We start from the raw sequence: 18,518 nt of genomic DNA, 5'->3' as shown, positions 1-18,518 counted from the left end.
GCAAAGCAGCCGGATGACTCCTGGCAGCTGGGGCTGAGGCCGGCGCTGCCGATGCTGGGAGCTCCTCTGCTACAGGTGGGGCAGAGCCCGGTCCTGGGGGGCAGCCAGCATCCCCGCTTTGGGGACCCCAACCTCCCGCCTGGCTGGAGACAAGGCCTGAGCTCCAGGAGCCCAGGCAGGGGCCAGGGCTGGCACCCAGCAGCATGGAGAGGGGCCAGAGCCCCAGCAGCCCACCCAGCCTCCCCCCTGCACCCCACGACCACGGCACAGAGCAGCCCCCACTCACCTGGGACCCAGCCATACTCTGCACCCACAGGGCAGCATCGCCCAGCTCCCACCCAGCTCCCCGGCTGCAGCTTTTAAATGCTCTGAGCCCCCAGCTGTGGGTGATGACACCGATGGCCATCCCCATCCCCATCCCCATCCTGGCCCCACCTGGGCCCAGCCCAGCGCCCACCCCAGCTGTGCTCCTTTTTAGCCAAGACAGTGCCAAAGCCCTGTCCCCTCACCGTGCCGGGGACAGAGACCACAGACCCGCAGAGGCTTCGTTTAAAGAGCTTTATTAGCTGCAGCAGGTCTGTTGGTGGCAGGCGTGGCGGCGTGGGCGAGCGGCGGCAGGGGATCAGCACCTGGCACCCAGACGGGGAGACCCGGGAGCCCCCTCTCCCTCCCCGCGGCCCCGTCCCCAGCGGTAGCGTTTACCTGCGGGGGCACCGGGGACAGGCTCTGCCATTTGCACTGTGACACCGGAGCCCGTGAGCTGGACCCTGCCCGGCGCGGCGCGGTGCCGCGGTGCAGGAGGACGGGGAGCTCAGCCGGGAGCGGGGGCCGAGAGCTGCGCCGGCGTGGGCAGCAGGGACGGAGCCAGGGCAGCCGGGGCTGACAGCCGAGCCCCCCTTCCTCCGTGAAATGCAAAGGGCTGGGAGCAGTAATGGGTGAAAGCGGGCCAGCTCCAACAGCACGGCTCCCCGGGCACACGCGGATGGCGGGCAGCTGCCTGGCCGGGCGATGCCGCGGCACAGCCCGCAGTGCCACAGCTGTGCCGGGAGCGTGCCGGGAGCGTGCCAGGAGCGTGCCGGGAGCGTGCCGTCCTTCCTCTGCTGAGCTCAGGCCTTGACGTGCTGGGGCGGCTTTGGGGCAGGCAGCGGCAGGGAGAGGCGATGCACGCGGTCGGTAAGATGGGTGCTGGAACTTAGATACGCGCTGCGGGGCTGGAACGGAGCAACTAAAGTGGGCGTCCTACGGGAAGGGACGGTGGGCTCTGCAAAGCACAGGGGAGGGCGGGGAGGGTCCCGCGGGCAGGGGGGCCTCCGCCGGGCACGCAAAGCTGGGGCACAACACGGCCCGCGGCACCGCGGGTGGCAGCAAGCAGCGGGGTACCCACCCACACGGGGCCGGTGGGGATGGGGACCACCGCGTGTGGGCGTACGCCCCAGGCACGGCCCCAGCCATGCCCCCCCGGCGCGGGCTCGGTCCTGCTCCCACGCCGAGCCCCGGCACCGCTGTGCCACAGGGCTGGGGAAGAAACCGAGCCGGCAGCGGCCGGTGGGGGGGGGGTGGCGGGTGAGACAGGGCAGTGGGGCCAGTCTCTGGCGGGGGGCGCGGGACCCTTGCCGGCTCCGCTGAGTCCGGGGCGGCGGGGGGCTCTGGCGTCCCCCCGGCACCGCCCGCCTACAGCACGCAGGAGGCGTCCGCCGAGCGCTTCTTCAGCTCCTTCCCGGCTTTGTGGTGGTGGTGGTGGTGGTGTGCGTGGGCTGAGCCCGGCGCAGCGGGGTCCGGCAGCGGGGCGCCCCGCAGCTGGGTGTCCTGGGGGTGCCCCGCGCCCCCCGCCGCCTCCACCCGCAGGTACGCCTTCACCTTGTGGTGCCGCGCCTTGCCGTCGCTGGAGTCGATCACCCGGCACTCGTACGTCCCCTCGTCCGCCGGCTTCACCCGCGACAGCCGCAGCTTGTGGGAGATGTTGCTGCCGACCACCTTCACCACCTGCGGCGGAGCAGAGGGGCGGTCAGGCGTCCCCCAGGACCCCCACGGCCCCAGGCACCCGGGCCGGTGCCACCCCCGACCGCGTGCCACCACGCCGCGCCCCAGCCACGTGCCGGGGAGGACGCGGCGAAGGAGGGCGAAGCCGGGCAGTCGGCGTGGGGGGACCCCAGCCCCGGACCGCGGGATGGTGGAGTCCCCGGTGTGCACCCAGCCGCGTGGGGCTCGGAGGTCGGTGCAGAACCACGCCGGCTAATTAGCTTTTCTACCAAATTGATTCGCTCTCAGTATTTATCACCCAATGAAATTTAAGACTTACTCACTAGCCAGAGCTGCGGCTGCTGTTGGGCTGGGTCAATAAATCAGATTTATAACCCGCCCCGAGGCCCCTGGCTCTGTTCCCTATAATCACACTGGATGGCAAAGGCCATTTTTCTACTTGCCGCTGCATTTGTTAGCTGAAGATTTTATGGTGTTTAGAAATGGGGCTGGAGCCGCAACCGAAGAGCCGCAAACTCCCGGCCCAAAAGGCAAAGGAGGCAGCGCGGGGATGGGGACCCGTCACCGGCCCCTCCGAGGGGCTGAGCCACCAGCGCCCGCACGTGCGTGCACACGTGAGCACACACATGCACATGTGAGCACACGTGAGCACACACAAGCAGCTCCGTCCAGCCGCCCTGCACACCGTGGGCTGCTGAGAGGCGGCCGGTGCCGCACGCCGTGGCCAGGGCCACCCCAAAGGAGGGCTCCGGGGCGGCTCAGCGCCCGCGCAGCCGTGAGCACCGATCCTGCAGCCGGGGACGGGGTCCGGCGGGGCTGTTTCTCCAAGGACGGGGCAAGGCAGGCTCCGATCTGCGCCCAAGACGGGGAGGGAGGCGAGCTGCCGGGCCCCGGCGCGAGCGTGCCAGGGCGCCGAGGCCATCGTGGGAAAGGAGCTTCAAAAAAACCCCTTTGTGTCAGACGAGCAAGCAGCCACTTACTGAAATTAATGGCTGGGAAACTGAGAACTTAGAAAAGAAACGCGCGATTTGCTGGTGCTGCCGTGGAGCCGCTGCCCAGCAGGTCACCGAGCCTCAGCCCACGGCTTGGTTACGAGCGGGAGGGATAATTTTATGTCCGGTCGTAATGCTCACGGCTTCGCAGGCTCGGGCAGGGCGGCCGTGGCCCGTGCTGCCCCACGGGAACGGGGGAGAGACCCCCGGCCGGGCCGGACAGACGGCCAGCGCCAGCCTGGCACTGCAACGCGCCGCTGCTCGGCGGCAAAACAGTGGGTGTGAAAAACTCAAGGGGGGGAAAAAAAAAATAAATGCAGACCCGTCATATTTGCTACCGCACGGCAAAGGGTGGAAGCCGTTTCCCTCTCCGCATCCCTGCAAAGTGCAGTGGCTCCGGGCAGAGTCGGCGCCGGTGCCTCCGGCACCAAGAGTGTTTTGGTGGATAAAAACGGCCAAGGGGGTGCCTGACGCGGTGGTTTCGGTGTATGATTTACATCGCCTCGCATTGTTTGACGCCGCCGTTTGTTCTCAGTCAATTGCCGCCGTGGCTGTAACACACATTTTATCAGAAACGCTCGTGGTGCTGTCTCGCCTGTGTTCATTTATCTCCTCCATTCCATAAACACTTAATAATCAAGGACATTTAAAATAAAAAAAAAAAAAAAAAAAAAAGGTTTAAAACTCAAGCCTCTCCCTGCTGGCTTGATCTGGAGGAGACGGCAGAAGTGTTGCACCCCGAGTGTTTCAAAATAAATCCTGGTTACACATGCACACGCATCGATTACATTCCGGCGTGCAATTAACTGCCTAATTATGCCGAAAAATGCAACAGCCGAGCTGAGCGGAAGCGCTGGCCCTGGGCCGGCTCCGCAGCCCCCGCACCTGCTTCGGCCCCTCCTGCCGCCCCGCAGCAAAGCGCTGCGCCCCGGGAGCGGGGCTGGGTGGCAGGGGGGGCCCAGCAGCGCTCCCCAGCCGTGCGGGCAGCGTTTTGCGACGTGTCCCGCCCGCTCCTGCTGCCCGCGGCGGGCACGACCGACCCCAGGGGCCGGCGGCACCCGGGCTCCGGCTGCTGCGTTCAACAAACGGGCAGAGGTGGCACTGGGGACATGGTTCAGTCTGGTCTGCCCTTGACTGGTTTAGTGTGGACTTGGTAGTGTAGGTTAATGGTTGGACTGGGTGATCTTAAAGGGCTTTTCCAACCTCAACGATTCTAGGATTCTAGGATTCTGTGCTGGTGGGGCGGCGAGCCGCGGCACCCCGGCGAGGGACGGGTCCTGCAGGCACCTGCTGGGGTTTGCACGGGGATTGTGGGCGCGTCGCGGTGCCCATCGCGGGAACGGTGACAAACAGGGCTGAAACTTCGGGAGCCATGACGCAAACAGATCAAAGGGGATTCGGTCCCCATGGGGGATTCATTACCAGCAAGAGGACCTACACGTGCTGATCCCCGCAGGCGGGAGGCGAGAGGCGATGCCCTCCGTCACGAAGCTTTTTGGCGTTTCGCCTGCCGCCGCACTCTGTCATTTCCCGGGGACCAGAGCCGGGCAGAGGGACTGATCCTGGGTGCAGGGGACCGTCGGCCCCGAGGGCGCACGGCGAGCCCCGTCCCCCTCGGAGGAGCCAGAAGGGGCTGCCAGGGCAGGGGCAATGGTGGGAAGTGCTGTCCCATATCGCTCCGTTTCTGGGGCCCCCCGAAACGCGGAGCCCCCCGAGGTGGGGAGGGCCAGCAGCAGGGAGGGGCGCGCGCCTGACAGCGGGAGGCCAAGAGCCCTTATTTTATTTAACCGATTAGTGTCTCCTCGTGCTGTTCACGTGAGCCTAAATGGCTTCGGGATGCTAATCCGGTGAGTAAATTAGATTATTTTCTCTTTAGCGCACACGCGTCCCTCAGATGCCGACAGGAGCCGGACGGGGCTCAAGGTCCAGGCTGGGACCCTCAGCGCCGGGCGGGGAATGGGGGAGCTGCCCCTCACCCCTGGGTGAGGATCTGGATCTGGATCTGGATCTGGATCTGGGGCAGATCCAGCCCCCCCACCCCGGCGTTGCCAGCCCACGGCACGGCAGCACCGGCGCGACCAGCGCAACAGCCGCCTCCCGGGACACCTCGTCCAGGGCACCCAGCCTTGCACGGAGACCCAAACCCCAGGAGCCCCTCCCGCCCCCCAGCTCTGTGCGAGGCTGAGCGCTGGCATTGCAGCAAAACGCGCCAGCCGAGCCCCTGACCGGAGCCCCTGCAAGAACCATTAGCCAAACTCACGCTTATTTTTGTCGCATCCTTCCCGGGCTCCTCCTGCGGCGATGCTTTCAGCTGTTGGGAAGAGCGGGATGGGGAGAGAGACCAGAGAGGGAAGAGAAACCATCAGCTCAGCTGGGAGGAGGCAGAAGCCCACCGGACCCCTGCCCACGCCCGGGATGGCTGCCCCGAGCGAGGAGGAGGAGGGAGAAGGGAGAAGGGGGCTGCTCAACCCCAGCAAACCCGGGCACCCCGCGCAAATGGGAGCTGCATGGGGCAGCCGGGAAGGGGAGGGAACGGCAGCACCAGAGCACTGGAGAGGATGGGGTGCTCGCCCGTGGGTGCCCACCACAGCTCGGCTCCGTCAGCTCACCGCAGCATCGCCACTGCTGTCCCTGTCCCCAGCGACCCCAGCTTCACAGCCAGCGCCTGCCCCCGTTACCATAAATATTTCCAAGCCGGCTGGAGAGCCGGGCAGCACCCCGGGTCCCCCAGCAGCACCAGGGCCCAGGCGGCCGGGGTCCTCTGCACGCCGCGCAGCCCGCTGCCGTGCCCGCTCCCCGCGCCGCGCAGCCCCGCAGCCCCGGCCCTGCCGCCCCGCACCCCCGCGGCCCCCCGGCAGCGCTCCGCGCGGCAGCGCTTCCCCGATGCTTCTCTCAATTTATGGTAATAGCAGCAGCAGCTCTGCCAAAGACACAATAATAAAGGCTCATTAAAATACCTAAAGCTGCCTTCCCATTATTTGGCCCTTATCTCTGTGTGAACAGAAAGAGAAATAAAGAGACAGCTGTTTGCCGAGACCGATACACACGGAAATGGGGAAAACAAGGGAGGGCCGGGGGGGGCAGAGGATGCGGGGACGGATGCAAGGGGACGAGTTCGTGATGCGATGGGAGAAGGCACGAGCACAAAGACAAAGCCTCTGCCTGGGATCGGTCCCAGGGGATGGGCCACGTGGCCCCTCGGCTAATCGGGAAGGGCGGCCAGGACAGCCCGGCCTCACCAGCCCCGCGCCCCGGAGCATCCTCGGCGCAGCCGGGCGCCGCGCACCCCGCGCGCGATCCTGCGCCGGGGGACCCCCGGGCTCCTCTCTGCCCGTGAGCGCGGAGCGGAGCGGGGCGAGACCCTGCTGTCCGCAGGCTGGGTCAGCGCTGGGGACGCTGCTGCGGGACGGGGTCCCCCCCGAGCCCCAGCAGCTGCTGCAAGCGAAGCCCCCGGGAAGGGCTCTGCCTGGCGGCACGGCGCCCAGCAGCACACTGCCGGAGCGGGGGGACGAGGGGCGTTACCTGGTTGGAAGCCCAGGTCTGTTTGTCCGTCCAGTCCTTGTGGTTGCGGACGTACCACCACTGTATCTCCAGGGAGTAGGAGGGGGAGCCGCTGCCTCGGAAGGAGCACGCCATCTCCACGTCCTCGCCCGCCTGGGCTGTCATGTCATGGGGGGTCTCGGTGAAGAGGGCTGCAGGAGACAGAGCGAGGGCTGCGGGCGCCTGCGGGGCTGCGCCACCACCCCGGCGAGGGACGATGCCGCTGGCCACGCCAGCAGGGTCACCAGCGGCACCGGACCCTTCGCCGGCCAAACAGACCCGGCACCCTCGGCCGAGGGTCCCTGCCGCGCAGGTGGACCCCTCCCATGCTCGGCTGCCCACCCACCCACCCCAGTGCCCCCTCCCCAGCCCGGCAGAGCTGCCCGGCCCCACCAGCCCCCCCCAGCCCCTTGCAAAGAGGACGGGGGGGGGGGGAGGGAGCAGGAGCCTTTGGCCCCACCGCTCCCACGACACCCCCAGGGACCCCCCGCCCCAGAGCGGGCATGGGACCCCCACGCGCCTCCAAGATGTAATAAATAAATAAAGCGTGATCGCATCTCCGCTTAGATCAGAGCATAAATGAAAAACAAATCCTTGTTTGATGCGGCCCCCAAACAGTCTCCCACATGCCATATGATTTGCTTTCCTCGCTCAAAACAAATATTGTTCGGAGATGTAATTAGAATTCTTTTCATCTCCTCTGGAGAGATTATTGTTCCTCTGTAAAGACGGCCCCAGCGTGCAGGTCACCAGCAAATGTTATTGTCACACTCTGCGGTGGCTTCTCCCCGGCACGGCACGGGGACGGGGGGCTGAGCCCCCCTATGCCGGCACGGCCGCACCTGGGGCTGCCAGCGTCCCCACACTCCCCTGATGCCGTGGTGGGCAGGGGCTGCGGGCAGGGGCTGCGGGCAGGGGCAGGGGCAGGGGCTGCGGGCAGGGGCTGTGGGCAGGGGCAGGGGCTGCGGGCAGGGGCTGCAGGCAGGGGCAGGGGCAGGGGCTGCGGGCAGGGGCTGCGGGCAGGGGCAGGGGCTGCGGGCAGGGGCTGCGGGCAGGGGCTGCGGGCAGGGGCTGCAGGCAGGGGCTGCGGGCAGGGGCTGCGGGCAGGGGCAGGGGCTGCGGGCAGGGGCTGCAGGCAGGGGCAGGGGCTGCGGGCAGGGGCTGCAGGCAGGGGCAGGGGCTGCGGGCAGGGGCAGAGGCTGCGTGCAGGGGCTGTGTGCGGGGGCAGGGGCTGCAGGCAGGGGCTGTGGGCAGGGGCTGCGGGCAGGGGCAGGGGCTGCGGGGCACGGGGGCCACCTGCCCTGTCCCCACCGCCTGAGGAGCATCGCTTCGGGGCTGGTGGCAGCACTGGGACAAACCTGGTCCAGCTGGAATCTGCTCCAGCGTGGGATGGCCAGACCTGCCCGTCCCTGCCCATCCCTGCCCGTCCCTGCCCGTCCCTGCCCATCCCTGCCCTGCCATGAGCCGCGGTGCATGGTACCCAGCCTGGGCAGGTCACCGAGGCCGGATCGGGGTCCCGCTGTATCCACACCGGTGCCCTGTGCCCCCCCGTCTTCACCGGCCACCTCATGCTGCTGGCAGCGCCGGCTCAAAGCCGCCGCGTGGGTCCCCCCTGTGCCACCGGAGCCCCTGGACACGCGTCCCATCGGGAGCAGCGTGCAGCTCCCCAGGGCTTGTCACCAAGCCCTGATCCCCCGTGAAAATGCGTGATTACCAGCCCAGATGGAAAAGTTAATACCTTTAATATCTCCCTGTCGTCCCTCCGGACGCATGGAAATCCCATATACTTATCGCTTTCCTTTAATCCATTTCAGCAGGGGAACTGAGGGAAATACCCAGCACAGGGGGTTTAACGAGCGCTGCTCTCCCGGCGGGGTTCCCGGCGCGGCTCCTGCGCCCCCGTTCACCCAGAACCCCAGCAGCAGCAGCCACGTGGGCTCCGCGCCGGAGAGCAGAGGGAATCCCGGGCCGGGGAACCGTTCCAGCGATCGAAGGTTGCGGGAAGAGCAGGAGGGTCCGGCGCTGCCCGGCGCTGGCTGCTCCCCGGCGCGTGGCAAAGGGCTCGTCCGTGCTGCCGCAGCGGTGCCAGGGCCGCTATGCCCAGCCATTAACCAGCACTCGCCCACCCGTTCCTCGACCGTGGCCCAGGATCGGGCTCTTGCTCCACAGCATTCCTGATAGCAGGAGCGATGGCCGAAGCCAGGGGGTCCCGGCAGACCCCGCACCAGCCCCCCCAGACCCCGCGGTCCTGGCCAGGCGTGCGGAGCAGAGGCAGGGGTGACGGCCTGAGGGCTCCAGCCATGTCCAAATTACTCCAAACGCAATTAAAATCTGCTCCCACGGACGGGAATTTGGCAGATGAGCAGAGAAAAGGCCTGATTGAATCAAGCACCTTCTTTCTTTCAGATTTTAATTGGGAAGTGTATTATTAATTAACCCCAGGGCTCGACCGCCTCCACGTGCATCCAGAGGATGGCAGGTCCCAATGGGGACCCACCAGCCCCGCAGCCTCCGGCCCCCCACGAGGCAGCCCCTGCCCTGGGAGCCCCCTCCCATGGCCTCTGTGGGGACCGCAGACCCCACTGTATCCCCCCCACATCCCCCCCCACATCCCCGCCCTTCGTCCCCTCCTCTGCCTCGCTGCCCTCCCCCTCCATCCCAGCTTCCCAGCCCCGGAGGGGGCTCCAGGACCCCGGTGCCAGGGGACGCCCACGCTGTTCGTGCCTGGGGGGCACCGGGCTGTGCTGGCCCCCCCGGCCCCAGCAGTCACCCCGGAACGCCCCGGCCAAGGGGCAGCCAGGCCACCGCCGGCACAGTCCCCAGCCCCAAAACTGCGGCAGGACAGTCCCGCGTGGCACCGGGAGAGCGGGACGCGGTGGATGGCCCAGGAGAGGTGCCAGGAGAGGGGGCTCCAGCCGGGACGGCTCGTCCCCCAGCTGCTGGGGGATTTCCACTTCCCGAGTACGGAGTTTTGGGAGAGCAAGACGGAGCGAGCGGGGCAGCCTGGGGCTGGAAGCGCACGGGTCGCTTCCTCGCTGCTTTTCAGCTGCAAAAGATCATTTGATGTGTTACAGGGAAAAGCAATGAAGGCTCCTAATAACTGCACATTATTATAACCACGTCCTGGGATGAGCACCCGGAGCCTGGGAGGGGGGCGGCGAGACAGGGACGGATGTGCCTGCGAAGGAGAAAGCAGCACGGCAGAGCAGATGTGAGATGAGAGACGGACGGACGGACAGAGAAACTCCAGGTGACGGGTCAGTGAGAGAACGGAGATACCTGGGGGACGGTTTATCTCTCCTGCCCCCGCCGAAAAATCAGCGGGGTCTGACGGAGGGGGACGGCAGCTCCTGGGGGGAACGAAGTCCTTTTGCCGGGAAAGCCGCCCGGGAGAGCCGGGGCTGAGCCGTCGGGAAGGAGCGCCTTGGCGAGGCGAGGAACAAGTGACCAGCGTCACCGAGTCACCCCTTTGCTGGGAGCAGACGTCTCGTGGTCTGCCCGTGCTCACCTGCGCAGCCTTTGGAGCCAGTCCCCGCCCGGGAAGCCGAGAGCTCGGATGTTTGCAGAGCGGCTGAACTCCAACAGCAGCGTTTAACTCTGCTTTTGCAGGGTGTGCTAAAAACCACCCTTGTGCTGAGCTGACACGCGGCTCCGTGGCCGGCTCAGCCCCACGCCGGCTGCAGCCGGAGCCCCGGCACAGCCGCCCTCCCTCCCGCACGCCGGTCCACAACCGGGCGCCTGCGCGGCAGCCGGCGCGACCCCCCGCCCCGAGTGGTGGCAGACGCCAAAGCAAAGGGCAGGAGCGTCAGACCCGCGGCTGCTGGCAAAGGGAAAATAAAGAATTGCTGTACCGAGGGCTGTTCCAGCCCTGCCCCTGCTCGGGCGGTGCGCTGGCAGCTGGCACCGGCACCTCGGAACAGCCCCTGGAAGCGAGGGGCGGTTTGGGGACCCTCTGGAAGCCAGCTGGAAGGGGGCCGTGGCGCTGGGGCAGAAGGGCAGCGCGTGTCCGCGGGGCTGCCGGGAGGGGACACCTTTGGGGAGGGACAGAGGGGCCGGTCCCCATCCCTCCAGCAGCACCACGCGCCCTCCCCGATGGACACCGCGGACCCCGGGTGCCCCGGCAGAGGCGACGCGGTGGGGACGGATCTCGCTGCACCCCCCAGCCCCAGCCCTGCCCTTCCGCAGGGACCCGGGCAGAGGGGATCCAGGCCCCCCGGGCAGCCCCCAGCCATGAGCAGCCCCATGGCCGCGCACGGACCCTGCACCAGGGCGGCCGAGCTGCCCGGACGCCGCTCCCACCGACGCTGCTGGCGGGGACAGGGGACAGCGGCACAGCCGACCAGCACCCCAGCCCCCTGCCCACCCCTGGCCCCCCCATCGCCCAGCACCATCCCTCTCGCCGCCGCTGACATTGGTGCTGCGTCCTCCCGGCAGAAGGGAGGGGGCCGGTGACGGGCTGGCTGCTCCGCATGCTTTATGGCCTGCTACCTGTCATAAACTGAGAAAATCAGGATCAATAAATCTTCCAGGAAACAAAAATCAGGGGAAATAAAATGAACTCAATGGGGAAACACAGATAAACGGAATTGAAAACGCCTGCTGGGACAGCTTGGTGCTCTCATAAACCGGAGATATACAGGCTGCCGCGCTCCCTCCCCACGGTGGGCAAGATTCATTACCACGGCCCCTGCTCGGCACGGGCAGGAGGGCTGCCGGCAGCCGGCGGGCAGCGGGAAGGGGGGGCCCCCCCTGCCCCGTGCCGGGGGCAAGGCCAGGCCGTGCATCGCCCCGGGAACCTGGAAACGACCCGCGGGACCCCTGTCCCCCTGCCCCATCCCCTGCCCCGTCCCCCAGCATCCCCCCCATCCCTGCCCTGCGGAGCACACGAGGCCACGCAGCCCCCGGGAGCCTGGCCAGGACCCTGCCCGCTGCCGGCGGTTTTGGTGGAGCCCTGCAAGGAGCCACGCTGGCCTTCCCGGCCCCCCGCCACGGCCCACGCAAGGCACCAGCCGCCGGCTGCTGGGACGGCCGCGGCTTAAACAGCGACGTGGGCACGCGGACAGGTTAATGTTTGTGTAAACGTGTACTGGAGGGCGATTAAATATGTACTGGACATTTGCAAATGCATGTTAATCACCTAGTTAGCGCTCGCACTTGCTCTGTGAGCTGTTTACCCCACTGAACCATCACAGCACTGGTCAATCAGACGCTTTTCTCTGCCTAACCGAGCAGGAGCCCCTTGCCAGCGCCGCAGCCGGGCCGGAGGGGCGGCACGTGCCGGGCGGGCGGCGGTGACGGGGGCTGGCTCCGTCCTGCACCGGGCAGGGACAGGGGCTGGGGGCGGCTGGGAAGCCCCCGGCCCGGGGCAGCAGGAGCCCCGGTGGGTGCAGGACCGTGCCGCCGGAGCAGCCTCTGCCACCCCTCACCCCTCCCTCCGGCTGCCGCTGTTATGCTGTGGGCTGTGATCAAGTGTGGCTTATTCTTCCCTTCACAAAGCTCCCAGTCATAATTCATGGTTTATTGTGGTTCGGTGAGTCAAGACACTCGGAGGACTGATTGCCGGCTCAGCCTCGCACTGCCGTCATCCGCTCCCTCGGCGGCCCCCTCCCCGCGCCCCGGCAGCAGGAGCGTGCCGTGAGACGCGGCGGGAAGGGAACCAGCCCTGGACGGGGCCGCTGCAGCCCCGGGTGCGCGCCGGGGCCAGGGGCACCCCAACCCCAGCCGAAGGCATGCTGCCGGCAGCTCTGATGGAGCCTGGCCACGAGCAGAGTCAGCAGCCACGTCCCGGCAACCGCTCGGTGCCCGCCACCACGGGGCAAAACGAGAGGCAGGAGAAAGCAGCCGGTGCTGCCAGGAGAGCCGAGCCGAGCCCTGCCAGCTGCAGAGCACATGCATGGAGATCCCACGGAGGGGACCCTGTAGAGCTGCTGAGACAGCCGTGTCCCCCCGTACCTCCCATCCCCACCGTCCCCACGCTCTCCAGCTCGGCACCAGGGCTGTCAGCAGTGCTCAGCCTTCCCCGGGAACGGCCGCTGAGGGCCTGCTCCCGCTCCTGCTCCTGCTCCTGCTCCCACTCCCGCTCCCGCTCCTGTCCACTGGCAAGTCCATGCAAACCCTGCAGTGCATCCCCGGCGTGGGGCTGGCTCTCCAACCCGCTGGGTTTGCGCCGCCCCGCGCGTCTGCACCGCTGCGGGAAAAGCAAACGCATCTGACAGCAACCGCAGCCGACGGCGCCTTCCTCTCCCCAGGCACCTGCGTCCCCTCCCGGCTGATGGCGAGGGATGGTCCGGGCTGCAGAGGCACCCGTGTCCAGCCGGCAGCAAGGGCGCCCACGGCGCATTCCGGCACGTGCACCAGGCAGTAGCCCGGGGAGGGACAGACCCTCCTGGGTGCCGCGGGGCCGCTCCACCCCTCGGCGCGGCTGCCCATGCAGGAGGCACAGGAGGCATCCCCTGGGACGGACCCGGGAGCAGAAGCCCGCGTACCGCTCCGGCGCGCTGGCTGCACCAGGCCCACGCTGTCGCCGCGGCAGGGACACGAGGGCTGCCGGCATCTGCTGCGCAGGTTGGGCTAAAACCTCCCTCCTCTTCCCATCTGCCCATTAACATCTGTGAATGAATCTCCCCCGACAAGCCTGCGAGCAGGGATGCCGACCCCGGGTCACCAAAAACACATCGCGGCCACAAACCGATGCACAAACACAGCGGCGCAACGGCCGGCGTCACCGGCGAGAGCAGGGCAGGCAGCTCCGACTCCAGCAGCTGTGCCGGGGCAAAGGGCTTCGGCAGCGAGCGGCCGGCAGGGACGGGACGAGGGCCGGGGCTGGAGCCGGGGACAGATTTGGTCACAGACGCACTCGGGCAGCTCCCGGCTCTGCTGGCGGGTGCTGGCCCGGCGAGCGCCCGGCCGGTGCCGAGCCGCTCGCAGCCTGGCCCCGGCGCGGCGGGAGCGCTGCTCTCCGCCGGCGATCCCGCAGTTGCCCTTTCCAAGGGAAGCCCCGGGCTGGAGCACCGCCAACGCCAGCCAGGGACGGGAGGGCTCCCGCCGGCACGCTGGGAATGGGAGCGCCATTTCTCTGCCCCTACTTACTGTCATATTAGCAGCAGAATTAGCTCAAATTTGCAGCATAAATTAAAAGCAAAAAAAAAAAAGAAATCCAGCTAATTTGGTGATTGCGATCAGGCCAGAGCTCACCTTGCCAGGGAGCTGGAATTAACCTTGAAACCTGCGAGCGTTTCTAACAGTGAACCATTACAGCTGGGCTGCCCCTCGGCTCCTGCCCTCCAGCAGCCTCCCCGCTGCCCAGGTCTCACCGCCGCGGCAGAAGAGATGCCAGCGGCGAGAACCTTCCCCCAGCCCGGCGCCGGCTACGAGGAGCTTTCCGCAGGCAAGGGGACTCGCTGCTCCCGGCTGGCTCCCAGGGAGTCGTGGCTCTCAGGCAATTCCCTCCCGAGGGGACCGAGGAGGAGCAGTTATTTGATAGCGTAAGTAGCAAAGCCGAAAATGGCCTGTTACGACGGCTCCCGGCGGGACCCTCAGTGGCGCTTCGCAGCCGCCCCGCAGCCGCCACGCACTTTGGTGCTGCTGTCTGCCAGGGGATGATTCCCAGCAGGCAGGGCGCCCGGCAGCGGGCGGGAGCTGGGATGAGGCAGACGGGAGCTCTGCTCCGCCGGAGATCAGCCCCGCCGGGCTCACACCCAGCACCCAAAACACGAGCGATTGGCACCGGCAGCCACCGCAGAGCGCTGCCCACGGTGCCGGCGCCTGTCCCACCGAGCCGTCGGTGCCTGGTGCTCACGGGCACAGCACCCTCCTGCCCGGCTCCGCCTGCCCCGCGGCCGGTGGGCTCGTCCCGGAGCCGCTCCACGCAGAGCACGTGGTGCGAGGCACCAACGCCGGCACAGCCGAGCCCAGCCGACGGCCCCGGTGCCCGGCCGCACGCCGAGGGGGCAGCCAGGCGGGAGCTAACCCTGCCGACGGGAAACGGCCACCATGAAGAGGAGCCCGGACACAGGCAGAGCCGTCGGCGGATGGGGCGAGGAAGGGCTGTCCGTCCCGGAGGCGCACGGGTCCTTCTCGCACCATGAACCAAAATCCCAGAGCACCCGCGACGGGGAGAGCACCCGACCAAGTCCCCACCCGGGTGCCCACCCAGCCCCGGCAGCGGCAGCCGCCGAAGCAGGGAAGGAAGCGGAGCCGCCAGCTCCCCGGCCCCCTCCGGGTCACCGGTCCCTGCCCCGGCACCGCCGCGCTGCCCACGGCTCCGGGACCGCGCGCAGCCGCACCGGCTGTTTGCTCGATTTCCTGCCTCGCTCCCAGGGAACGTTATGATTAAAATTAGCTGTCACTGTCCTAACGTAATAATTCCCAGTGTCTGGCCCATCGTCTGTCAGCTTCTTCAAGGGAAAAGAAAGCACAGACATTTGATGAGGAGAGGTGTCAGAAGTAATTGCGTTGAATGACTGCACGAACAGCAGCAGGAAAAACACATCGGGTGGAGAATTCCCATCAGGAAGCATGAAAAAATCCGGCAGAATGCAAAGTGTTTATGAAAGTAATTGATAGAATAATCATCGGGGTGTGTGAGAAAGGAGAAGGGCAGCACCCCAGGGAGCCGGGGCACCGCTCCCTCCAGCCTTCAGCCCTTCAACAGCCGCTTTGTTGACGGTGAGGCACTGACGCTTGCAAACGATGCAAGGAAGGAGCCGGGCTTCTCCTCCTCGGGAACGCAAGCTGCTCACCGAACGGTGCCGGGAGCCGGCAGGCTGGGAAGGCGGCTGGAGCTCCCCAGCTAGCGCCGGTTTGAAAGCCGATGGCACCGGCCCAGCATGCACAGGCTGTCTGCAACGGGGGGCATGAATAATTGAAGGCGCCAGCCTGAGGAGAGGAGAGGAGGGGAGAGGAGGGGAGAGGCAGCGCCGTGGGTAGGGGAGGGATGGCGAGGGGGGATCCGGCGTCGCGGGCGCTCTCCTGGGGGCAGCGGGGCAGACGGAGCTGCCCCTCGCTCCATCCTCGCTCGAGGCAGAGCCTTTGCTGGGAGGGCAGGGAAAGGACTTTCTTTGGCTGAGACTTTCTCCCTCCCCGAGCAGCGCCGGCTGCCATGTGAGCGGAGGCACACGGCTCCGGGAGGCAGGCTGGGGGAGCTGCCCGCACCCCGAGAGGTGCCACAGGCGCCCGCCGACGCCTGCGGAGCACGCCCTGCTCCCGCTCAACTCCCTCGCTGCATCCGCTGCGGACAAGTTAAAGACAACAGCGAAGGCGCTCCCGGGCTGTGCCAGACCCTCGCAGCGCAGCGGAGGCTCCTCCGGGCCGCCTGCACCGGGCAGAGATGGCGGCGAGCTCCGGGCGCTGCCTGCTGCGGGCAGAGCCTGGCAGGACCTGCCCGCCCCGCCGGCCGCGGCCAAATCCACCCCGCCATAGAATTGTTTAGGTTGGAAAAGACCTTTAAGATCATCCGTCGGCCCTGGCCCCTCTCCTGCTCCGCGCCCCTGACCCGCCGGGCTCTCGCGGTGCGGAGGGAAAGCTGCACCGGCGAGTAATGAAATGATCAATCTCCGATCTGCTAAACAGCAATTTATACAGGTTTTCAGCACACACAGCTTTTATCAAATTGGTATTCACCTACTGAACACAAATGGCTTATTATACATGACCCACTTACTCACTGCTTTTCAGTATCGTTAATAAAGGTTTCTGTTGTGATTAAGTGAGTTGCTGCAGAACTGCTCGTAGTAGCAAGCCGTAATGTGGCTCCGAAGTGCACTCGCCCTCCCAGAATATTTCTTCTCCGTGGCTCCCTGCTCCCTCACAGCGACCATTTCACTATTTATTTGCCTATTGCTGAATTTCTGAGGGGAGCGGCAGCGGCTAATGGAGGCTCTTCGCCCACATCTCCTTCCGGCACGCCAGGCTGGCAGGTCCGGAAACCCTCCTGCCTTTATCCCCCCCACGCAAAGGCCGAGCACCCCTTCCCCGCGCAGGCAGGCACCCACCAGCCCACGCACCGCATCGCCGCAGGACGCCGTGCACCAGCACCGGCACCGGCACCGGCACGGCCCCGAGGCTGCCCGTGCCTGCAGGCTCCTCGGGGCAGAGCGCGGCTGCCCTCCGCACACCGGGAGCTCCGGCGCGGCGTGCGGGGAACGGCTGCGGTGCGGGCACCCGGCATGCGCCCGCAGTCGCTCCTCGGGCTCAGACTTAAACCCACCCGTGTCACCCCGCAGAGCGCAAGGAGGGTCTCGGCGCTCTCCTCCGAGGGGCTCCGTGGGTGGGAACTGCCCCCACGCCAGGACAGACGTTGTTCGCAGGGGGCTGCAGAAGCAGCTTCCCCTTCCCCAGCCCCCGCGAAGCCGCTTCAAGCGGGGGGCGGCGGGCGGGCGGGGAGCCTCGCTGCACCCACGGAAGGGTCGCTCCCACTGCCACGGGTGTGCGGCAGCGCACGGGGCTGCACACTTGCACGGGGCTGTGTGCTTGCACAGGGATGCACGGGGATGCACACTTGCACGGGGATGTACGCTTGCACGGCACTGCATGGGGATGCACGCTTGCACGGAGATGCACGGGGATGCACGCTTGCACGGAGATGCACGCTTGCACGGGGCTGCACGGAGATGCACGCTTGCACGGGGATGCACGGCGCTGCACGCTTGCACGGCGCTGCACCGGGACGCACCGTGCAAACCCCCCCGGGCCCCAGGGACGGGAGCGGCGGAGCCCAGCCCCAGCTCGGCCGGGCCGCCCCCCGCTCCCGGAGCCGCCGGCGCCACGGACCGCGACGCGGTGCTGCCCACGGCGGCCGAGCCCAGCGCCGCCGCGGGCACCGGGACCCCCCCCCCTCCCACCGCCGGAGTGACCAGACGGCCGGGGACCGGCACCGGGGGGACCGGCACCGGGGGGACCGGCACCGGGTGGGGGGGGCACCCAGCCCCGGGAGCGCTCCGAGCGCAGCCGCCCCCCACCCCGCCCCCGCAGCCCCGCAGCCCGGCCGCCGCCCCGGCCGCCGCCCGCCCCGCTGCCCGCGCTCACCGCTGCCCGCCGCCGGGGCGTCCCACGGGGGGTGCCGGGAGGCGGCGCCGAGCTGCAGGTAGAGCCCCAGGTACTGGAGAATCCCCAGGGCCAGGGCCAGGGCGCCCATCTTGCCGCGGGCGCGTCCGTCCCGGGGGCGGCGGCGCCGCCGGGCCGAGCCCTGTCCCCGGGGCTGCGCCGCGGTCCCGGCGCCGCCGCGCTGCGGAGCTCTTCCCTCGCGCGGAGGGCGCCGCGCGGCGAGGCGGTGCCGCGGCTCGCCCGGAGCCTCCCCCGCCCGGCGGAGGGATCCCGGCCCCGCGCACACCCCCAAAGTTTTTTCCCACGGTTCATTCTTCAACTGCGCGGGGCGGGGCCGGGACCCCCGGGACCCCGAGACCCCACGCACCGCCCTGCCGGGACCCCCGGGACCCCGAGACCCCACGCACCGCCCTGCCGGGACCCCCCGGGACCACCGTGCCCACGCAGACCCCACGCACCGCCCTGCCGGGACCCCCGGGACCCCGAGACCCCACGCACCGCCCTGCCGGGACCCCCCCGGACCCCGAGACCCCACGCACCGCCCTGCCGGGACCCCCGGGACCCCGAGACCCCACGCACCGCCCTGCCGGGACCCCCCGGGACCACCGTGCCCACGCAGACCCCACGCACCGCCCTGCCGGGACCCCCGGGACCCCGAGACCCCACGCACCGCCCTGCCGGGACCCCCCCGGACCCCGAGACCCCACGCACCGCCCTGCCGGGACCCCCGGGACCACCGTGCCCACGCGAGACCCCAAACACCGCCCTGTCGGGACCCCCCCACCTCAGGACCGCGAGACCCCACGCACCGCCCTGCCCGCACCCACGGGGCCCACAGCAGGAAGGGACCCCGGCCCCCGCGACCCCCGGGCACCGCCGGTCCCGGCTTCAGCACCCGGGACAGCGCCCGCCGCGGCCGGGGCACCTGCGGGGGGGTGCGGTGCCCGTGGGATGCGGTGCCCG

At 68.1% G+C, this 18,518-nt stretch overlaps 1 protein-coding gene across 1 annotated transcript; it reads right to left on the bottom strand.

The window, feature by feature from the left end:
* Positions 1-1,671: 1,671 nt before the first annotated feature.
* Positions 1,672-17,646, bottom strand: VSTM2L (V-set and transmembrane domain containing 2 like). The gene is made up of 4 exons (XM_075721327.1): positions 17,538-17,646; positions 6,495-6,664; positions 5,233-5,283; positions 1,672-1,983 (listed from the first exon to the last, which is right to left on the bottom strand). The coding sequence occupies exons 1-4, from the start codon at positions 17,644-17,646 to the stop codon at positions 1,672-1,674; spliced, it is 642 nt and encodes a 213-aa protein (XP_075577442.1).
* Positions 17,647-18,518: the final 872 nt, after the last annotated feature.

This window comes from Pelecanus crispus, chromosome 14 (assembly GCF_030463565.1).
Source record: "Pelecanus crispus isolate bPelCri1 chromosome 14, bPelCri1.pri, whole genome shotgun sequence".
NCBI lineage: Eukaryota > Metazoa > Chordata > Aves > Pelecaniformes > Pelecanidae > Pelecanus > Pelecanus crispus.
The sequence above is the reverse complement of the archived record's forward strand: the minus strand, read 5'-3'. Positions and strand labels throughout refer to the sequence as shown.